This window comes from Helianthus annuus, chromosome 13 (genome assembly GCF_002127325.2).
Source record: "Helianthus annuus cultivar XRQ/B chromosome 13, HanXRQr2.0-SUNRISE, whole genome shotgun sequence".
Classification (NCBI taxonomy): Eukaryota; Viridiplantae; Streptophyta; class Magnoliopsida; order Asterales; family Asteraceae; genus Helianthus; species Helianthus annuus.
Window position 1 is genome coordinate 82306249 of NC_035445.2, and position 21391 is coordinate 82327639.

The following is a 21391-nucleotide window of genomic DNA, read 5'->3' on the forward strand; positions in this document are numbered from 1 at the left end:
CATGGGCACGGAATGTATATTCAAAGTTCCTAATTCGGAACATTCCAAAGGGACTAAGTTGGGAGATATGGAGATGATAATACTCCAACACCTCCGCAACGAACACCGTCACCGGCAACCTAAGGTTGCCGTCGTTGAAAAAATCGGCCCACAAAGTTATATAACCGGCCGGAGCATCGGCACCGGTATCCCCCTCTTGTGGGTAGGTGGCATCCCAATCGTCGGCCATCTGCACAGTGGTCATCAGGAGTTTAAAACCACCCTTTGACCACTTCAACACCGGTAACCCACCACCGGGAACGTCAACGTCATTATCTTCGTCTTCATCAGCCGCTACTACCGGCTGTTCAGGGTTTTCACCCTCCACATTGTGTGGACTTGATGGTTCAGCCATCAGATATATCAAAGAAACAGAAGACAGTGAGTGGAAAAACTAAAAACCTCACCGGAACTTCAAGAAATATCGTCGGAGAAGACAAAGAAAAAGTTTTCTCTCACCGGCAAAATTTTGAAATTTCAAACAAGTGAGGGGAAACCACGAACGGTTTCCCCTTATATACCCATCGCAATTAATGCGGAGGGAGAAAACGAATCATCACGTTCAAAAAGAGCGAATTGCGCGACACCACGTGTCAAGCGCCGTTTTCGCTGACAGTTATCACGCGCGCGTGGCCGCCTACGCGCCTGACATAGGAGACGTTTACACTCCTTGCCACAGTGCATTTAATGCCTCGGGCAGTGCAAATGTCCTTTCATTTCAGCACATGCCAGAAAGATCTCACCAACTTCCACCAACTCACACGTGAGATCAGCCACGTAGGCAAGAAAAAGCGACTACATTATCCAACAATAAGCGGCATGCGGTTTCTCTGGTATACCGCACCATAACCCATACCGCATGTCGTTTTTTAACATACCCCTAAAAATAGGTAAAAATATATATCTCTACACTATAAGGGGGTATAATACCTATCCGCACTACCCACGAGCACACGTGGAATATGCGGACATGACACACACGAGCCCGTTCAGGTGTGTCAGATGCTCAGAACCAGCGTTGTTCTTCGGACTGAACCGCATCTCAGACACAGGTAAACCGCATCGCCTTCATTTTCTTCAAGCTTCAAATCCCTCATGTCCGGTTCACAACCGCAGAGGGTACATGAACACCTTCTTTAACATAAAGAAGGAAGGGAATGTACGCGCGCGCACATCAGCAACCCTGACTCCTGAACCTTCAAGAGCTACATCCGAGCAACACACCCGCTTCGAGCGAATATGGTAATGCAAAACCGCAGACACTCACGAGTAGCTACGGACATAACCATAGCTTCCGCAGACTGGTTGCTACGGAAGAGCCAAGCTCACCCCACATCACCGAGCGAAGCTACTTCAAGGCAAACTCGGTATTGGAGCGTGAAGGTAAGTGGCTCCAGAAAGAACGCAGATAAGCACTCTAAACAAGCCCTTGTCGAACAACAAGCATCCGAACAGCGGTAACAAGTCTGCTTATGACTTTGTTTGCCCGCCTATGGGCCGCATAGAATAAACAATGGTGGGCATACCCTTGCCTATGACCATGTTTATTTACCCATAGTACAAAGCTACATTGTTCGACCAAACATGGCCAACAATGACGCAACGAGGTAACCGCAAAGGACGTGCGGTTACTAGAGAGCTATGACGACGAACACGAAAACCCAACAAAAACGGATCGTCATCTCATGACTAGATGCTGAACATAGAGCTTGAGCAAAGCACTTACAAGCATCAACTACTTTTGATCCCGATCTCAGAGATTGATCCAAAGTTTCTTTTCTTCTTCATGCACCACTTCAACAAGTGGTTTGAAGACAAGACCACCTCTCAGAGGTTGAAAGCTTGTGCATACCTTCAAACCACCATCTCAGAGGTTGGTTCGAAGTTTGTGCAGCATTACTAACAAAGTCTCCAAGAGACCTTCGGCACAACAACAGGTGGCAACCCACCTGGTGACATAAAACGGCTGAGAATTTCGCATCAGACGAAATTCCTTCACCGGTACGGAAGAGGCGTCAGATGACCCTTCCAGACCTCCAGCTTGATTTACATACAGAAAAGACCATCCACATGGTCTAGGATCTTCTCCAGACTCCAAACTACCTTCCAAACACCATAGTCCAGTACTCCTCCCACATACAACTTATATGTGGCAGCAACACTAGACTGGGGGGACTTGAAGGGGTATGGTCCCAGATCTCGCGTCAGCATCGACCGCGAGTGACCATTACCCTTATCAAAACCCCCACCAGCTAACAACCTACTTGTGCCCATGCGAGAACGCATCGGCACAAGGGTTGAATCCAATCTATCTAGTAACGAAGGAGGACTTACATGGAACATGAGAACGGTAGAGTGATGCGACATAGCATCACATCTGGTGTATGAAAACGGAAGTATTCACAGCGATGCGGCCTCGCACCGCGTCCAGTGAACACTTCTATCAATACAAGGAAGCCTTACCTTAGGCATAGAAGAAGATGAACATAACGGTGCGGCTGGCACCGCACCATATGGGCATTTTCGTCACGACAAGGGATGCAGGCAAATAATCTCCGCGGACGACGATGCGGCCAGCACCGCATCTCGCGTATTTCTTGATCACAAGTAGGAGACGCGGTAACCTCAGACGTTACCGCATGCAGCGATGCGGCTTGCACCGCATCCTATGCACTCAACAAGTGGGACTGACACCACAGTGCAAGTGATACCAATGGCAGCTACCTGTCAGAGCTACGTGAGCAATGGACTGACGTGGCGTAACCTCCACAACCGACAAGCCTGACACACCTGCAAAGGTGCAGCACGTCGTCAGTCCATCCATCATCCTCCTCCTTCACTCCTCGGCTATAAATACCAGGTTTGAGGTATATCTCTTCACAACTCTCTCACTACTACTACTATCTTACCTTGCTTCTCAAGCAAACTACTGATTCTCACGCCGGAGAGTGGTAACAAGGAGCACCCCCCACCCCATCCTCCTTGTTACGAGTCACGGCTTGTTTCCTTGTGCAGGAGATCGACCACCGGTGATCCAGCCAGCGATCCTTGAGAGGGAGGGATTAACCCTTCTTGACGAGACCGGTGTGTTAACCCTGCCCGGTTAACCATTGTTTCATCACCATCCAAACAACATCCGTACCACGTAGATTCCGATCAAACACGATATTCACTTTTATAGTTTTCGATCAATGTAAACATCGGTTGATATCTTTTTTGGCATATCATAATTCTATTTTTAGTTTTTTCTGTTATTATAATGAGCATCAGTGTCGTAATAAACTGAATTAATATCGACCGAATTCCCGCCGCAGCGCGCTACGGTGTTTTACTAGTTATTATATATTTTGGTTCAATACAAATCTGATTCACCTGCGATATCAAGACAACTAAACTGGGATGACTGCTTTGTCATATCATTGTCAATGGCAGTCAAAACTTCCATAAGCAACATATCATTCTACCTACAAATGTTCGAAAATTCAGTCAAATCAAGATCACTACCGAATGCCAAGACAATCCATCAGCATTTCCTGAAGAACAATACCATATACAGCTCAATTATACTAGACAAACTCACCCGTGTCTACATATCCTTTCACAAACTCGAACATGCCCGCCAAATGTTCGATGAAATGCCTAACCCAGAAAGAAAGAACAATGTGTTGTTATGGAATCAGTTGATCAGAGCTTATGCTTGGGAAGGACCCTTTGATCATGCCATTGAGTTGTATGTTCAAATGCTGCAGTCTGGGGTCACACCGAATAAGTATACTTACCCGTTTGCTTTGAAAGCGTGTTCCGCAGTTCGGGATGTTGAGCTTGGTAAAATGATTCATGAGCGTGTGAAAAGCGAGCTTCTTGATGATGATGTTTATGTTTGTACGGCATTGGTTGATTTTTACGCGAAATGTGGTTTGTTAGGTGATGCACGACAGGTGTTTGATAAAATGTCGAACAGAGATGTTGTGGCGTGGAATGCTATGATTGCAGGGAGTTCTCTTCACGGGTTGTATAACGAAACAATTGGGTTGGTTAAGGAAATGCAGGAGGTGGGATTGCGGCCTAATTCGTCAACTGTCGTGGCGATTCTTCCAGCTATCGGGGAAGCATGTGAGTTAAAGTTAGGAAAAGCCGTTCACGCGTTTTGTTTAAGGAGAAGATATGACGGTGATGTGGTTGTCGGAACCGGGTTGTTAGACATGTATGCGAAATGCGAACGCTTGGATTACACAAGAAGAGTTTTCGATCTAATTAATGTAAAAAACGAGGTAACATGGAGTGCTATGATAGCGGCATGTGTCGCTTGTGATTCAACCATGGAGGCACTTGAACTATTTGACCATGTAGTAAAAAACGGTTGTACAAACATATCTCCTATTATGCTTGCAACCGTTCTTCGTGCGTGTGCTAATCTTACGGACATTAACAAAGGAAGATGGATACACGGTTATTCAATCAAATTAGGGTTCGTTTCTTATTTAATAGTTAGTAACACCCTTGTTTCACTCTACTCCAAGTGCGGGATCATAGACGATGCATTGACGTTTTTTAATGAAATGGATGTAAAAGATACTGTATCTTTCAACACCATCATATCCGGATGCGTGCAAAATGGTGATGCAGGGGTCGCTTTAAATATGATAAAAAATATGAGATCATTCGGTATAAATCCGGATATAGAAACCATGATCGGCTTCTTTCCGGCATGTTCACATTTAGCAGCTCTACAACACGGAGCCTGTGGTCATAGCTACGCTATAACTCAAGGATTTACCGAATCTACAAAAGTTTGTAATGCGATTATCGACATGTACTCGAAGTGTGGGAAAATAGACATCGCATGGTTAGTGTTCGATCAAATGCATAAACGGGATTTGATCTCATGGAACGCTATGATTTTAGGTTACGGCATACACGGATTCGGGTCGGAAGCAGTTTCGTTGTTCGAACATATGCAAACCGCAGGTTTCAGTCCGGATGATGTCACGTTTATCTGCCTGTTATCCGCTTGCAGCCACTCGAAACTAGTCGCAGAAGGGAAACATTGGTTTACCTCCATGATTAATAAATTTCAAATCACACCGAGGAAAGAACACTACTTGTGTATGGTGGATCTTTTGGGTCGGGCCGGGCTTTTAAACGAGGCTTACCGGTTCATTGTTAGGATGCCGTTTAAGCCTGATGTTCGTATCTGGAGCGCGTTGCTTGGAGCTTGTAGAATACATAAAAACGTTGACTTAGGGGAAAAAATTTCAAGAAATATCGAGATTCTTGGACCCGAAAGTACTGGGAATTTTGTTCTTTTATCTAATATATATAGTACAGCGAAACGATGGGACGATGCAGCCCGGACCCGCGTGTTGCAAAGGGAAAAAGGGTTTAAGAAAAGCCCGGGGTGCAGTTGGGTTGAAATAAACGGGGTTGTGCACGCGTTTGTGGGTGGAGATCGGTCACATCCACAATGGTTGTTAATAAACCGACGGCTAGATGAACTATTAGCGGCGATGAAAACGTTGGGGTATGATGGAGACTACAGTTTTGTTCTTCAGGATGTTGAAGAAGAGGAAAAAGGGCATATTTTGCTTTATCACAGTGAGAAGTTAGCTGTTGCATTGGCTGATGTTAGTTTAGTCCCGGGTAAGGCGATACTGGTGACGAAAAATTTACGGGTGTGTGTGGATTGCCATACAGCGTTAAAGTATATGAGTACTATAACGAATAGAGCGATAACCGTTAGGGATACGGTCCGTTTTCACCATTTTAAAGATGGAACTTGTAACTGTGGAGATTTCTGGTAGGGTTGGTGTTTAAAGTGGAATTTGTTACTCATGTTCAAAAAATTCATGGTTGTAAAACAAGGTTTCCAAGGCCGAGTATTCCACGAGTAGTCGCTACAAGGTAGGCTGCCGAGGCGACTTTCTCTGCCACTGCCTAATTACTCGGAATCGGTTAAACGCGGCCAACCTCGGCCAAAATCATATCTAGTAGGTCAACTCGGGCCGATTTTGACTTAAAAAATAACAAAACATAATTTCTATGCCTATCATATTAAAGAATGAATATCATTTTCACGTATTTTTATAGATATTAGTAAATTTATGTTATTTGACATATATTTAATTTCCAAAAACTAATTTCTTTATAATTTAACATGTCCGAGTACTCCCCTAGTACTCTCAACTCCCCGGTCGACCGACTAGGGAGCGTCTAGCGACTTTTTCAACTATGGTTCAAATGGGTCAAATGAAATAATAGCTAAAAGGGGCGGGCCAAATGGGTTGAATAGTCCAATGGGGTTGACTGGTTGAGAACTAGACATTGTTCCAAAATGAATTTTTAAAATGACCTCCTAAATTGTTTTATTTAGATATATTTAAATTTGTTAAACATAAAATAAAAATATTATTTAATTGATAAAGAAGTGTTTGCGGGTCAACCCGTTACCCATATTGCCGATCACATTGAGCTACTTTTAAGTATATGACCTAAAATTGTTCCCTCTAGGCTAATTGCAAAAGATATCTTGCATCAATTCTTTAGTTGGTGGCCGATTAAACGAGTCGTGTTTATAAGATGGTGATTTAAATCGGACACAAACTCAAAAACCTTATACGAATTGGACGATACCAACCAAGTATTTGAGTCTTCACAAAAACCGAGTCTATAACATCACTAGTACCAGCGTCAAGCACAAAAACTTAGTCCTTAACAAAACTAGAGCCGCAAGCGTCTTTTTCTCTCCACTCGTCTTTTTCTCTCAACTCGAGGCACTGCTTTCAGTAAGCGTCTTTTTCTTTCCACTCGAGGCACTGCCTTCAGTTGATGCTGTAAGAAAAGCATCCTGAATTATTATTATTCAATTAAAGTAACTATGATTGTATCTTCAAGTAACATGACAATACTTGTGATATTATTATTATATTGAATTAAAGGAGTTTGTAAACTCACAGTTGCAGGATCCTGACTGGAACTAGGATGTAAATCGGCAAAAGTTAATGGCAAAAGAAGGAACCTCTCCTCCGGAACATTTAGTGGCTCATCATCAGAGACGATGCCAGGAGTTTCATCCTGAAATTTATAATAATAATATTTTATTATAGGATTTGAATAAAAATCGCTACTAAAAACATGATAAACGGCAGTGGTGTGCATACATATATATTAACAACAATAATATTAGGTAGCGTTCGTTTCATGGAATGGAATGGAATTAGGAAGTTTTTCTTTGTAAAATTGATCTTGGTTGGGGGAGGGAGGAATTTGAAATCCCATGAATTTCTTTAATCAATGAAATTTGTGACTATTTCAACATTCCATTCCATTCCTTCATTAGAGTGAAGGATTTCTAAGGAATGTTGAAATAGTCACAAATTTCATTGATTAAAGAAATTCATGGGATTTCAAATTCCTCCCTCCCCCAACCAAGATCAATTTTACAAAGAAAAACTTCCTAATTCCATTCCATTCCATGAAACGAACGCTACCTTAGTGGTTACAAAAGACACTGACTGAGCATCCCATGTTATCAAATATACACACACACATATATATCTGAAAATACACACACAAATACACAAACAGGTATGTGTGTTCAACAAGCTTCTTCAAACGAATCAATCAAAGAAAGGGCTGGCTAGGGTAAATCGTATCTTTTAACAACAATATTTTGATTAGGGCTCATACAGAATCATATCTATTAACAACAATATATTACAAAACTAGGGCTCACATAGAATCGGACCTGCGATTGGGGACAGAGTCAGTGAGCTATTTGAATGGGAGATGAACGATCAGTTGGGAATCGGGCCTCTACGGATCAAACGGAAAACCCGAGTCCATCACCAATTCCAAGGAAAACCCGGTAACCCATCCGCCCGTATACATGACGGTGGAATTATTGGTAAAACCTATTTAGCTCAAGAGACTAGTCAAATGGGTTGTTTAGTCCAAAGGGTTGGGAACGTATGATAAAAAAAGTGTTTGTGGGTCAACCCATCCCGTTACCCATCTTGTCCATCAAATTGAGCTACTTTTAAATATATGAGCAAAAATTGTTCCCTCTTAAGCAGTGACGGACCCATTAATTATTTGTTGGGGGTGCGAATGAGGTGTTTAATCATATTTTCAAGGGTGCGTTCGAGTTTTTTGTCTAAAATATACACTAATTTTTTTAAGGGGTGCGGCCGTTCATCTTGGCCAAAGGATAGGTCCGCCCCTGCCCTTAAGATAAATGCAAATGATATCTTGCATCAATATTAAAGTTCGTGTCTGATTAAACAAGTCGTGTTTATGAGAATGAGATGGTTGTTTAAATCATACATGAACTCAAAGTCGTATACGAAACGGATGTGACATGATTCGCGTATTCACACGATGACACCAACATGATCAAAGAACCATTATAAAGTTAGTCCTTGACTTTTGTCATTTTCAACCACCACCACCTCCCACCACCCGTCGCATCACAACCTTCTATCATCGCCACCACCACCTGCATGCACCCCACCACCATCACCACCATCACCACCCACCATTTCCACCACCATCGGCCACTTTGCCGCCACCCACGTCATTAACCAACACCACCGCCACCATCGTAAACCAGCAACCACCGCCATCATCTTCACTGTAAATCGGCACACCACTATCTCCATACCATCGCATGTGCAAAAAAAAGGAAGAAAAATGTGGTTTGATCAGTATGCCCATAAGTTGACTGACCTTTTTGAATGGAGTTAGCGGGTTGGATGAAAATAACAAAAAATGACAAAAGTCAGGGACTAAAATGGCAGAAAAAGAAACTATTTAGACTAAAATAGAAGAAAAAAACTATTTGGACTAAAATGACATTTTTGGTCAAACCTTAGGGACTAAAATGACAATTTACTCTTTATAATATAAAATACAATAATGCTTAATAGATTTATTCTAACTAAAATTATGATATAAAATACAATAATACTTAATAGGTTTAAGTTTTGACATAAAGTATACTAAAACCTTACAAGGAAGGTTGCGGATTCAACCCAAAAATGACTCACATTATTATATACATCAAATGACAATACCACTTTGGCACTTTGCTACAGTGGTGTTGTCAATTTTTTTTTCCATTTTTTTGTTCTTTTTCTTTCTTTCTTTTCTTTTTTGGTTTTTTTTTCTTTTTTATTTTTACCTTTTAATTTTCAGCATTAACTCTTACAACCCTTTAATTTTCTAAATACTTTTTAATCGAGTTTTACGACTTTATTTTTATTTACGTGTCGATATAAACTTAAGTTGATTTACATTCGACATGATTTATTTTGTGTTTATTTACGATTTTACCCTCAGTATAAAATTCGTTTTAATACTTTTTTTTACAAGACTATGGTAGTGTTTTGTTTTAATTGTTTGGCTCGATTGAATTTTTATTCGTTATGCCAAGCGGTAGTTTTTCCATCGTTTTAGTTTTTTTTTTAGCAAAAGTATGGTAGTATTTTGTTTTACTTTGTTTACTCAGTGTTTTGTTTTAATTGTTTGGCTCGATTTAATTTTTATTCGTCATAGTTTTTCCATCGTTTTAGTTTTTTTTTAGCAAAAGTATGGTAGTATTTTGTTTTACTTTGTTTACTCAATGTAATTTTTTTGAGATCGTGTTATGAGTAGTATGTACAAGTAACTAAAACACAGACATACATGCTATGAGAAAGAAATATTTGGTTTAATACCCCGCAACGCGGGCGGGCAAAACCTAGTTTAGACTAAACACAAAATCATAAAAAAAGTGTTATATATGAGTCTTTGCATTGAGAGCCCTGCTTTCTATAGATGGCTTCAATTGTATTTATATATTGTGTACATAGCATTTGCTTACAATTTAAATAAAATTGATGTGATTCATTGAATTGCAATATTTTGTTTTTCATATATCCTTTAACTAGGTTAGAACCCTGTGTATTACACGGGATTAAGTTAATAAAATATTAAATTATTAAATAAGCAAAAAAATAATAAAAACATTGAAAAGGAAATACTAAAGAAAAGAAATATTCATAAATTAAATATTATAAAGAAAAATAATAAATCGTTAAGAAACTTTCTCGTCAACTGACTCGACGGGGAATTCGTTCTCTTACTCATTGCCAACCAGTTACTCCCCTGCCTTGGCATAAACAGGCTAAAGGGTTCTTTAGCTCTTAATGGGTTCTTAATGGTTCAGATCTCTTACCTCTTACTGGTTCATAACTTAATGGTTCAGACTGTTTGTTTTGTGAACAGATGTCTGAATGGTTAAGCATTATACATAATCTGAATGGTTAAGAGCACTAATTTGAATTGGTTTGATATTTGGTTCTGAACGGTTAAACATTATACTGACTCTTAATGGTTCAGACCTCTTATTGATTCAGCACTTAACCATTCAGAAGTTGCCAAACAACCCCTAACTTTCCTTAAGACTGCTTCCGGAACATCTCTATCCTTTTATGGATACTGTCGACATTACTTGTTATGAGGCGAGGATTGCCACCAGATGACTTCACTTAAGACATAACTTATTCCGATAACTAAACTTCAAGCCTTAGCTACCCGAAATAAAATAAAATAGAATAAGGTATAAAATTTTATTTAGTTACTATCAACCGTTCTTATTTTAGAATAGTTACCTTAATTTTCGACCTCTAAATATATATGTTAAACTAACCAACATTTTTTTGTTAGATTAGGTATCCTAAACCTTCATACAAAATCAACTTTTACCTTAAACATTTTAATTTATAAGTTATAATGATATTTTTTATTTAAACCTTTCCAAACATAGATTTTTACGAAAGTGTTATATTAGATTTATAATGATGTTTATATCTTTAAATTACTTTACAATTTAAACATGATTATCTGTTGTTAAAAAAAACGTAAATAAACAGTTTTTTATTATTGATTTCATCCGTACAATACACAAGATTATAGCCTATTATTTAAGAAAATGAAAAAAAAAAACTAAGAACCTAATTATGTATATAGTTTCTTAAATTAAACTAACAAACAATAAATAAAAATAAAAAAATTAATTATGTGATATGTCTTATGAAATCTTTTAATATTAATTAAATTTAATATTTTATATTCAAAAAAAAAACGTCAGATTTTGTTGAAAAAAAAAGTATATAGACGACTTTAGTATATTGAATTGAATATTTTATACTCAATGTGGAGGATAAGGTTTACGATTTGAAGTTAAGTTTATGCCAATAATTTAGGGCTGATAAAATTTATATTAATTTAATTGGTATTTAATAATTTAAATTAAATAATAATTATTTACAATTAAGAATGCTCTAGAATAATGACAAGTTTTATTATAAAGTATAGATATAGATATAGATACAAATATAGATTTTTTAAACCAACACAAAAAAGATATATTACGTCAAATGTATAGTTAAGATCGCCTATGACAACCACATTAGCTATATAACTAGTTGAAATAAATATATTATCTAATTATTTTGTCATCTAGTTGAAATAAATATATTATCTAATTATTTTGTCATTAAGGGATAATTTGAAGGACCAAATACATCAAATATTCCAATGCACCTCTTTGGAATTATCAATTAAACATTTTTGTGGAGAATTTTTTATTGATCAAAATTACACAAATAATTTAATTTAATTTAATTTAATTCGTACAAACAAAATTGAGAAACTGCGCCGTTTTATGGATCTGTTTAAAGTTTAAGGAGGGAAGAAAAGGACTTTGTGCAAAAATGATAAAATTTTAAAAGGCCCCTTCAATATTTTGTTAGTTCTTATGACACCCTTTGAGTTTTGATACAACACAAATAATTCTTATCATCAATAGATGCTACAATCATTGACTTAACTATAAAAATTTACAAACTTGTGTGGCATTTAGTTTCTTAACTTGGTGAATTTAGCAAAAACCCTATTGTTAATAAAACAAAATCTTACAAAAGAAAAGGTGCCACGAAGCTAGTGTACAAGTCAGGGTAGTAGGGGCTATCCGTCAACTCTGTCTCTATAGTGTGTGAAAATACCTCTCAACTTCGTCTATGTAGTGTAAAACATTTTTTTTTGGTTTTACACAAATGATACCCCTGATCCCCCCCCCCCCTCCAAAAAAAAATGGGATACCCCTAATTTTTTGGACGAGATCCACCACTGGTGGGCGATCTGGCCATAGTGGTTCGAATTGCTGATCTAGACGTAGTAGTTCGGCTTGATGGTTAACCCTTCCATAAAAATTACCGTATAATCTTAGGCACAAATAAGACAAAGTTATAAGCATTCAAAAGAGGAAATAACACACAACAAATTCAAGATTATTTCATAAATCCATAAAAAAAAGTTAGGTGACAAAAATGATAATTGTTAAACTACAAGGGGTGATTTTGTTGTTTCTATTTGTTGTTTGTAACTAAATCACCATATATATGTAATTAACTAACATCAACTGCTCCTTCTTCTGTGTTGCAAATGGAGTTAAAAACAGAAGAGTTAACATAAACAACCAGTTTTTCCTTGTTAATATCACTGCATTGTGATCACTCATTCCATAGCCGACGACAAGAACATCAACGAGAAAAACAAACCCATCTTCATTAATGTAATCTCTTTATTTATTTTTTCTAAAAGGAAGATGGTTTTGTTGATGATGAGATAGTAGATTTCGCAACCTTATAGTGAGCTACGCGCTACATCAAGATGTATAGAGCACAAAGAAATGGGAAGTCTCCGAGTTCAGCGGAGAGGATTGATTTCAAATTTTCAAATTTTCAGGCTCTTCAGGTGATCATCTACAAACCATAATCATCTTTGTGAATTGTCTTTTTTTTTTTTTTGTCTTTTTGAATAAGTGAATTTGTGTGTGATGTTTTTTAGTTATGTAAAAATGTGTGCTATGGTTTTTGTTTATTTTATTATTGATTTTTAGATACAATTCTCTGAATCTGAAAGTGTTGCTATGGTTTTTGTTTATTTTTTTATTTTTTATTTTTTATAACTTTGGATGTTTTTTATGATTTGTGCCAGTTTGAAACTTGTCGTGATACGAGAACTTAATCGTTGATCATGTCATATTGATGGTGAATATTTACTTTTTTGGGTTGTCATAGGTACCAAAGGTATGGGACAAGCTTTTAGTGTCGATAATATCTGTAGAAACCGGAAAAACAGTTGCAAGATCAAACAAAGCGTTGGTGCGAAATGGAAATTGTCAATGGACCGAAACTCTATCGGAATCTATCTGGATTTCGCACTATGATTCTTCAAAGGAGCTTGAAGAACAACTTTTCAAATTTGTTGTTTCTATGGTATGGATGTTCTTGATACTAAAACTATCAAAATTTATCATTTGATCTCGAATTCTCGATGTCCATTTGATTATAGCGGGGTTGACAGAAACTTGGTTTTGTTGTAGGGGTCTGCTAGATCTGGCATTCTTGGGGAGGCGACTGTCAATATTGTACGGTATTATACGAGTTCAAGATCATCTGCACTTGTTTCTTTGCCATTGAAGAAATGCAACTATGGCACAATTTTACAGGTGCTTTGTATTTTCTAGCTTTGAAATTTCCGACTGGAGGGGGGGGGGGGCGGAAGTCACTGAACCTAAAAATTTCTACAAAACCAGGGGTCGAAAACGTATACCCAAAAATTTCTATAAGAAAACTACATACTCTCCAATACTGAGCGAAAAGTTCGGGGGGGGGGGGGGGGTTGTCGGCCACCCCCTCTCACCCTACTTAAGTTGCGCCCTTGTGTATGATTGTATGAATGAAACGAAATTATAAAATATATAAAAACAAGCCCTCTTATGAGGGCATGTATGTTTTTTGACCCAAAACACTTGAAGAAGAAATTGCAGTTTTAAAAATAAATATTCAAAGTAATTGTATATTAGAAAAATATATAATTCCAAAATGACATATTTTTAAAGCAAAATGATTAGCATGTTTAATACATTAAGTGTGCACTTTTGGCGACTTTTGACATTTTTGACGTATTGCGTTTTAAACTATTTTTCCACTTTTACCCGCTTGGATCATCAGAGATAAAGCGTAACTGTATAGACCCGTTAAAAACAAATGGGTCAAAATTGTTAGCTCTAAATCGAATGTCATTTTCATTACGAAAAAGATTAACAAACCGCTAAATCATGATCGTAAAGAGAGTTAACTCATATCGAATGGCTGTAAAGATCCGCTAATTTTATAAACACAAATTTGTATACATAAATCTTATTTATTTATAACTTTATCATGCTAAAAAAACATTCTAAGCAACTTATGCTGTCATTTTCAGGTCAAAATCCAGTGCCTGACACCAAGATCAAAACTCAGGTACATGTTTATAAAAAGTTTTGTTGCTTGTTTGTTATATCATGTGTTCTTTTTTATGTTGAAAGTTGTCCATACATATCACAGGATCGAAGGATCAAATTACGCGGGACCCAATACAGAAGCCGTGGATGAAGATTATGACGATGCAGGTAGCAGATCAAACGGATCAGCAGCCTCACCTTATCTCAGTGCTAAATCACCTTCAAGTCAAGATCTCGCTCCCATTTCGCTTCTCGAAAGAATTAAAATCATGGTAATGTTTGATATGATCAATATTGGCGAAGCTTGAGATTTCCGACCGAGGGGGGGGGGGCGGAAGTCACCGGACCTAAAAATTTCTATAAAACTGGGGGTCAAAAAAAGTGTATACCCAAAAATTTTATAAGAAAACTACATATTCTCCACTACTGAGCGAAAAGCTTCGCCAATGATGATCAAGATTCTCAAACCATTGACTTTTTTGGTCAAACAAATCAACTTTAACTTCAAAACCAACATGCTTACTTCAGTTATTCAAGAAACATTAGATTATTACATAATAATTTTTCAACAAGTAAAAATATATTTACCACTTTTGATACTTTATATCTAGGGCTTCAAACGAATCAAACGTTTAGCGAACAGTTCGTGAACCGTTTGGCGGAAAGTTTGTTTGTGTTCGTTCGTTTATTAAACAAACGAACAAGAAATTTCTTTCGTTTAGTTAAATGAACGAACATGAACAGAGGCCGCGTTCGTTCATTTATGTTCGTGAACGTTCGGTAACGTGTTTGTTTATGTTTAGTCCATTAGTGTTTTTAGTTTTTATATTTTATTTAATTACTTCAAAATAAAATATTTGACGAGTGTCAGTGTATTATATATTTTGTTGATGAACGTTTGTTTGTGTTCATTTGTTTCCATTTGTGTTCATGAACGTTCGTTATCGTTCGTTGTCTAAAATTAACAAACGAACACGAATACGTTCATTTCCTTAACAAATGAACACGAACATAAAATCTCGTTCCGTAAGTGTTCATGAACAGTTCCTGAACACATGTATTTCTTAACAAACAAACACGAATTGTTCGGTTTGTTATCTGAACCTGAAAATGATTTACTTTGACTTTGAAGTTTGACTGTTTCTTCTTAATGCAGGAAACAAGTTACGATCCATCTGGTTCGAATCAGAACAATGATTCGGCTGAATATTCTTTAGAAAAGGAAAGATTCTATCAAAAAAGTCATATAAATGGAATCAAACACGATCATAACTCAAACTCAAGAAACAGTTCGCCTCGAAGCAACTATCCAAATGAAGAAGATATGTCTGTTTCAAAGTCAAACAACTCATCTTTCAAATCAAGAATAACCCACAACGAACAAGAGTACGAGGAGAGCCCACCACCTGTCCCCCCCTCATCGTCTATGATGAATGCAGGGTCCTCAAAGAACCTCCTAGAAGCAGCCGAAGACACCATTGAAGAGCTTCGCGATGAAGCCAAAATGTGGGAGCGAAACTCTCAGAAACTAATGCTTGATTTGGAGATTTTGAAAGAGAAATTCTCGGATCAGTCGAAAGTCTTGGCGGGTACTCAGATGGAACTTTCGGCTGCAATGGCGGAACGTGATGGCATGAAGAAAGAAGTTGATCATATAAAGATGTTACTTGAGGAAGCAGTTGTTAAACAAAAGGTGACAATCGAGTCAAAGTCAATGTACAACTCCGAAAGTCAAAGTCAACTTATAAAGGAGCTAGAATACGAGCTGCAAGCGCATAAAGAATCGAATCTTGATTTGACGCAACAGCTGAAGAGGAATCAAGAATCTAATATCGAACTTGTGTCCATTCTTCAAGAACTAGAGGAAACTACAGAGACACAAAGGGTAGAGATTGAAGAGCTTTTGACGGTGAAGTCAACGTTGACCGAAATAGAAAAGTCATTCAATTCGAATTTGGTGGAAACTAGAAGCTTGCAGCTCAAGTTACAACAAATGGAGGAATCGGAGAAGACGTTACAAGCGAACATGTTGATTCTTGAACAAGCTTTGGAGAACAAAATCATTGATTTGGAAAACGAGCGGAAGTCAAATAGTCAAACTCTTTCGGATCTTGAAAAGGAGTACAAGAACAGTTTATCTGTAAAAGAAGAAGATATTAACAATTTGGAGTCGAGATTAACCGAAAGAAAGGAGATTGAGGAAGATCAAATGAGAGAGATCCAACGGCTGAAAACGAAAGTTAGCGAGGTGGAAAAAGAATGTAGCGAGCTAACGAATGAAAACTTTGAGGTGGTGTGTGAGCTTGAAGAATCAAAGAAAGTGATACAGGAGAGAAACGCAACGATCGAAGAGGACCGGAAGGTTCTAGAAGATTACAGTTTGAGGATTCGAGAGCTCGAGAGTTTGAAAGTGCAACACGAAGCGCAGATTGCTGATCTTGAAACGGAGAAAGAAGAGTTACAAGAAAACATGGAGATTGCGTTGAATGAGAGCAATATAACGTCGAAATGTTTAGATAATTTAAGAAATGATTTAACGGTGCTTAGCGAAAGTGTTGATTCGCAAGTTTCGGCTAATAAGTTACTCGAACGAAAAGCAAGCGAGTTGGAAAAAGTCAAGGGCGAAATGGAGCTTCGTTTGTTCGAAATGGAAGAAGAAAACATCAAACTTCTGGATCACGTGTCCGAATTAGAAACTCAACTAAAACACATGAAATACCAAAACGAATCCACCCGACTTGAGTTGGAGAAATCCGAATCCGAAAAATCAGATCTTCAAAAAGAAGTAAAAGACTTAGAGAATGTGAAAAAATTACTATTAAACGCTCAAGACGAGTGTGAATACGTAAAATCGGAAAGACGTAAGCTGCAAGAGTCTGCTGAGAAACTAGTTGAAGAATGCAATAACCTTCAGAAGTCATACGAAGATATGACGAAGGAAAAAGCGGGACTGTATGATCGAGTTTCACGTTTAGAGATCGAGTTAACGGGAGCTAGGGAGAAACTGGTAATTTCGTCCGAAAGTTTAGTTGATTTAGAAGAAAAATACTCTTCTATGTTGGAAGAATATATGTTCAAAGAAAAGAGTCTGTCTTCACATTTGGATGAACTTAATCAAGAAAACTGGAAACTAAAAGAAAAGATTACAATGGAAGAAAGTTTGTTGAATCAAATGTACTTAGAGAAGACAGCCGAGATCGAAAACTTCGAAAACGAGGTAGAAAATCTCAAACAGGAGATTTCGCGGCTTTATGAACAGAAGTCAAAGTTGACTTCTGAAACATCCGATTTACAATCTTCTCTCGAAGAAGTTCAATCGAGAACCGAATCGATTGAAAACGAGCTTCGAACGGTTCGTGAGGAGTCCGGATCGAAGATTCGAGATCTAACGAATGAGCTTGCTGCTGTTAAACAAAACCATAAGAAACTGACGACGGATCATGAGAAAAAGTCAAAGTTGTTGAGTGGTTACAGGAAGAGAGAAGAACGAAAGAAGACGATGGAGAATGATCTTGAACTTAAGCTTACGATTTCGGAATACGAACGTCAACAACTCAGTGAAGAAGCTGCAACTTTAAAAGAAAAGCTTCATAAAACTTTGGATCTTGAAAATGAATTATTGGATTATAAGCAAAAGCTTGATAAACTAAAGAACGAAAAGAGTAATCTAGAAGCTTCTCTTCGTTCGGTTTCTGGTAGTTTTGAAGAGCTGAAAGCCGAAAAGATATCAGAGTATGAGAATTGTGTAAATCAGAAAAATGCATTAGAAGAAAAGCTCATGAGATTGGAGGGTGATCTAACGGTTAAAAACGCAGCACGTGCGCAGGATGCTGACGTGAAAAATGAGATCAGTAGGATCAAGAGTGCTAACTTGCAATATCAGTTGAAAATTCAACAACTTGAAGGTGAAAAGAATGAATGCTTGAAGAAAATCAATGCTCTTGAGGAAGATCTAAAACTACTATCAGCAAAAAGCAAAACGGTTTGTGCTAGTCTCTATTTTTAGGGGTGCAAATGAGCCGAGCCGAGTCCGAGCTCGAGCTCGATTAACTTATGAAAGCTCGGTCTCGGCTCGTTGGTATTTTCTCAAGCTCGAGCTCGGCTCGGGCTCGGCTCGTTTTTTATCTATTAGTTAATATATTATGTAAAAATAATATAAATGATAGACTTTTTAGGCTCGCTAGCTCGATAAGTGAAGCTCGGGCTCGGGCTCGTTTACTAAGAAAAACTTATTTTTAGGTTCGAGGTCGGCTTGTAAACAAGTTTATATAAGCTCGGCTCGACTCGGCTCGTTTACACTAAGGCTCAACGAGCCTAACGAGCTTCACATGCGAGGCTCGAGTTCGGGCTCGATAAACAAACGAGCTTTATTTTAGGCTCAAGCTTGGCTCGGGCTCGATAAGGCTCGGCTCGTTTCAAGCTTTTTCTCGAGCCGATCTCGAGTAGCTCGCGAGCCGCTTAGCTCATTTGCACCCCTACTATTTTTTGTTACTAGATATCAGTATGAATGATAAAAAGAATTCAGATATTGATTCATTTTTGGCTCTTTTATGTCTTTTGCATCAGGGTGTTCATGAGACTCGTTCGCAAGAAGATATGGATTATGCTGCAAAGATAGAGATGCTTGAAGCGGAGCTTGATGAGGCTCTTGATTCTAATAACAAGTACCGACTTCAACTTCAAAGGTTAGTATGGAAAAAATACTGCATACATCACAATAGTCATGCTAAACTTTTGACATTTAGTAGTCGAGCGTCAATGTCTGTTAGAGATGTTAACGAGCCAAGTCGCTCGTAACTACTCGAGATCGGCTCGCTAAAAGCTGGTATCGATCATAGCTTAAACGAGCTAGAGCCATAGCTTCATATATATTGAGCTCGGCTACAATTATGAGCCTAAACAAGTCTCTTATTTAAACAAATATAATAAATTTAATTTAATTTAAGAGTTAATTACTATTTTCGTCCCTGTGCTTTGTCAAAAATCACTATTTCAGTCCATTTGTTTAAAAATTGCGATTCCAGTCCCTGTGGTTTCACTTTCGTAACCATTTCAGTCCACCTCGTAACCATTTCAGTCCCTAGTCCCTGTACTAGCAGAATAAATGGATTGAAATGGTTACGAAAGTGAAACCACATGGACTGAAATCGCAATTTTTAAACTAATAGACTGAAATATTGATTTTTGACAAAGCACAGGGACGAAAACAGTAATTAACTCTTAATTTAATATAATAAATATATATTACATAATAAAAGTAATTATATATAACTACGATAAAGTAACTAAATAATACTCATATCATGTTATATGTGAAACTATAATTATAACTGTATATAAACATAATTAATATATTTAAAGGTCAAGCTTAAAATCTTCCTCGCGAGCCGAGCTCAAACTTTACTCGGCTTGTTTACACCCCTACTCACATTTATAATACATTGATATTTATTACGATATGTGAAAAGGGTCAGAAAGGCACACATCTTGAGCTAGAAACTAAAACTATCGCTGGTGCACATAACTGTTTTACTTGGTTATGCCTTCTAACTGATCTACATATCTCTTCAGGTTGAAAAACGAGGGGCGAAGTAGTCTTTTAACAGCTAATGGGAAATCAAAGACTGAAGGCGAAGTAATAACAAAAGAAGGGTTTGAAAGGACAAAGTCTTCTTTGGAGACAGAGCTAAAAGACCTTCGTGACCGTTACCTTGAGATGAGCCTAAAATATGCTGAGGTGGAGGCCGAACGAGAAGATCTTGTAATGCAGTTAAAAACAAACAACAGTGCAAGGAAACGGTACCAGTTCCTCGACAACCCATGATAAGTACAAATATTTTGTTCTTTAAAGATTAATAGTTCATAATCATACTTATACATGAGAACATGTTATGACTTAAACATCCAACAATGACCATCGACTCGTGAGAACATGTTACGACGTAAACAAAATAAGATGGTCTTCTTTTAAGACCTGTTCATGTGATTTTTTTTTAGTTTGCTGCTTTTTTTAGTAACACAATGTATAAATATAATTCATCTTATTTAAAGGATGTTTATGTGAACTAAAGGCTCATGATGTGTGTAGTGTATTAACTTTCACCATGTGAAGTATGTTGTTTCTTGGTACTTATATTCTAGGAGTATCAAAGTTGGCGAGACTGATTTGGCATGTAAACACTACTTGGTTTCTTTTATGAGTATTTATGGTTTAATCTATATGACTACAATAACAATTTTACTGTATTCTGAACTAGTGGGATTAGGTAAAATACATCAGCAAATTTGAACAAAACTTATGAGGTTCTATGCCTTTAAATACATTTTCAGAGACCAAAGGAAAAGTTGTTTTGTTTTGTTGGCGTGGAAATTAGCCTGCAAATAAAAAGGAAGACATTATAAATAAAAAAGAACATAATAATAATAATAATAACAATACAAGAAATAAGTATAAATACTACTACTATTATAATATATACATATATATATATATATATACAAGTTATTAAACAAATCTATTTAACTATTTACTGGTTAATTTACTTATTTGCATCCGAAAACTGTTTTTGTTGTTTACCAGAAATTCTGATGACATTATCAGAAATCTGAGGATATTTCTTCTTTTTTTTATCAAAAAATCTGATAAGATCTGATAAAAATCTGATGAAAATTTTCTCTCCATCAGAATTTCTGATAAATCCATCAGAGTTACCAGAAAATCTGGTAAATTCATCAGAAATGTAAATTATTGCACCAGAAAGTCTAACGGGTTTATCAGAATCCATCAGAAAACCTATCAGAAAATCTATCTGATGATTTTATCATAAAGTTATATTTTATTTTCATGGAGTAAATAAATAACTGAGTACTAAGTAAATAAATAAATGGACAAAAATTGAATAGATGAATAAATGAGCGTAACTAAATAAATGTGAAAAAATGCATAAACGAAATAAATAAATAAATGAATAAGCGGTTCAATTTCGAACATGTGCGTAAATGTAAATATAAACAGAAATGAAA

The 21391-nt window shown here is 37.2% G+C and overlaps 2 protein-coding genes and 1 long non-coding RNA gene across 3 annotated transcripts; 2 read left to right on the forward strand and 1 right to left on the reverse strand.

The window, feature by feature from the left end:
• The first annotated feature begins 3341 nt into the window (after positions 1-3341).
• On the forward strand, positions 3342-5868 carry LOC110898365 (pentatricopeptide repeat-containing protein At3g16610). Its single transcript, XM_022145148.1, has one exon. It carries the CDS (start codon positions 3465-3467, stop codon positions 5838-5840), a length of 2376 nt encoding a protein of 791 aa, XP_022000840.1. The 5' UTR covers positions 3342-3464; the 3' UTR covers positions 5841-5868.
• A 921-nt stretch (positions 5869-6789) lies between these two features.
• On the reverse strand, positions 6790-7965 carry LOC110902876. The gene is made up of 3 exons (XR_002571483.2): positions 7784-7965; positions 6991-7110; positions 6790-6867 (listed from the first exon to the last, which is right to left on the reverse strand). It is a non-coding gene; the product is annotated as an uncharacterized LOC110902876 (long non-coding RNA).
• Positions 7966-12643: 4678 nt separating this feature from the next.
• Positions 12644-20433, forward strand: LOC110898364 (spindle pole body component 110). The gene is made up of 8 exons (XM_022145147.2): positions 12644-12834; positions 13161-13358; positions 13466-13591; positions 14350-14387; positions 14472-14640; positions 15525-18350; positions 18935-19053; positions 19940-20433. Exons 1-8 carry the CDS (start codon positions 12751-12753, stop codon positions 20190-20192), a joined length of 3813 nt encoding a protein of 1270 aa, XP_022000839.2. The 5' UTR covers positions 12644-12750; the 3' UTR covers positions 20193-20433.
• The last annotated feature ends 958 nt before the right edge of the window (positions 20434-21391 follow it).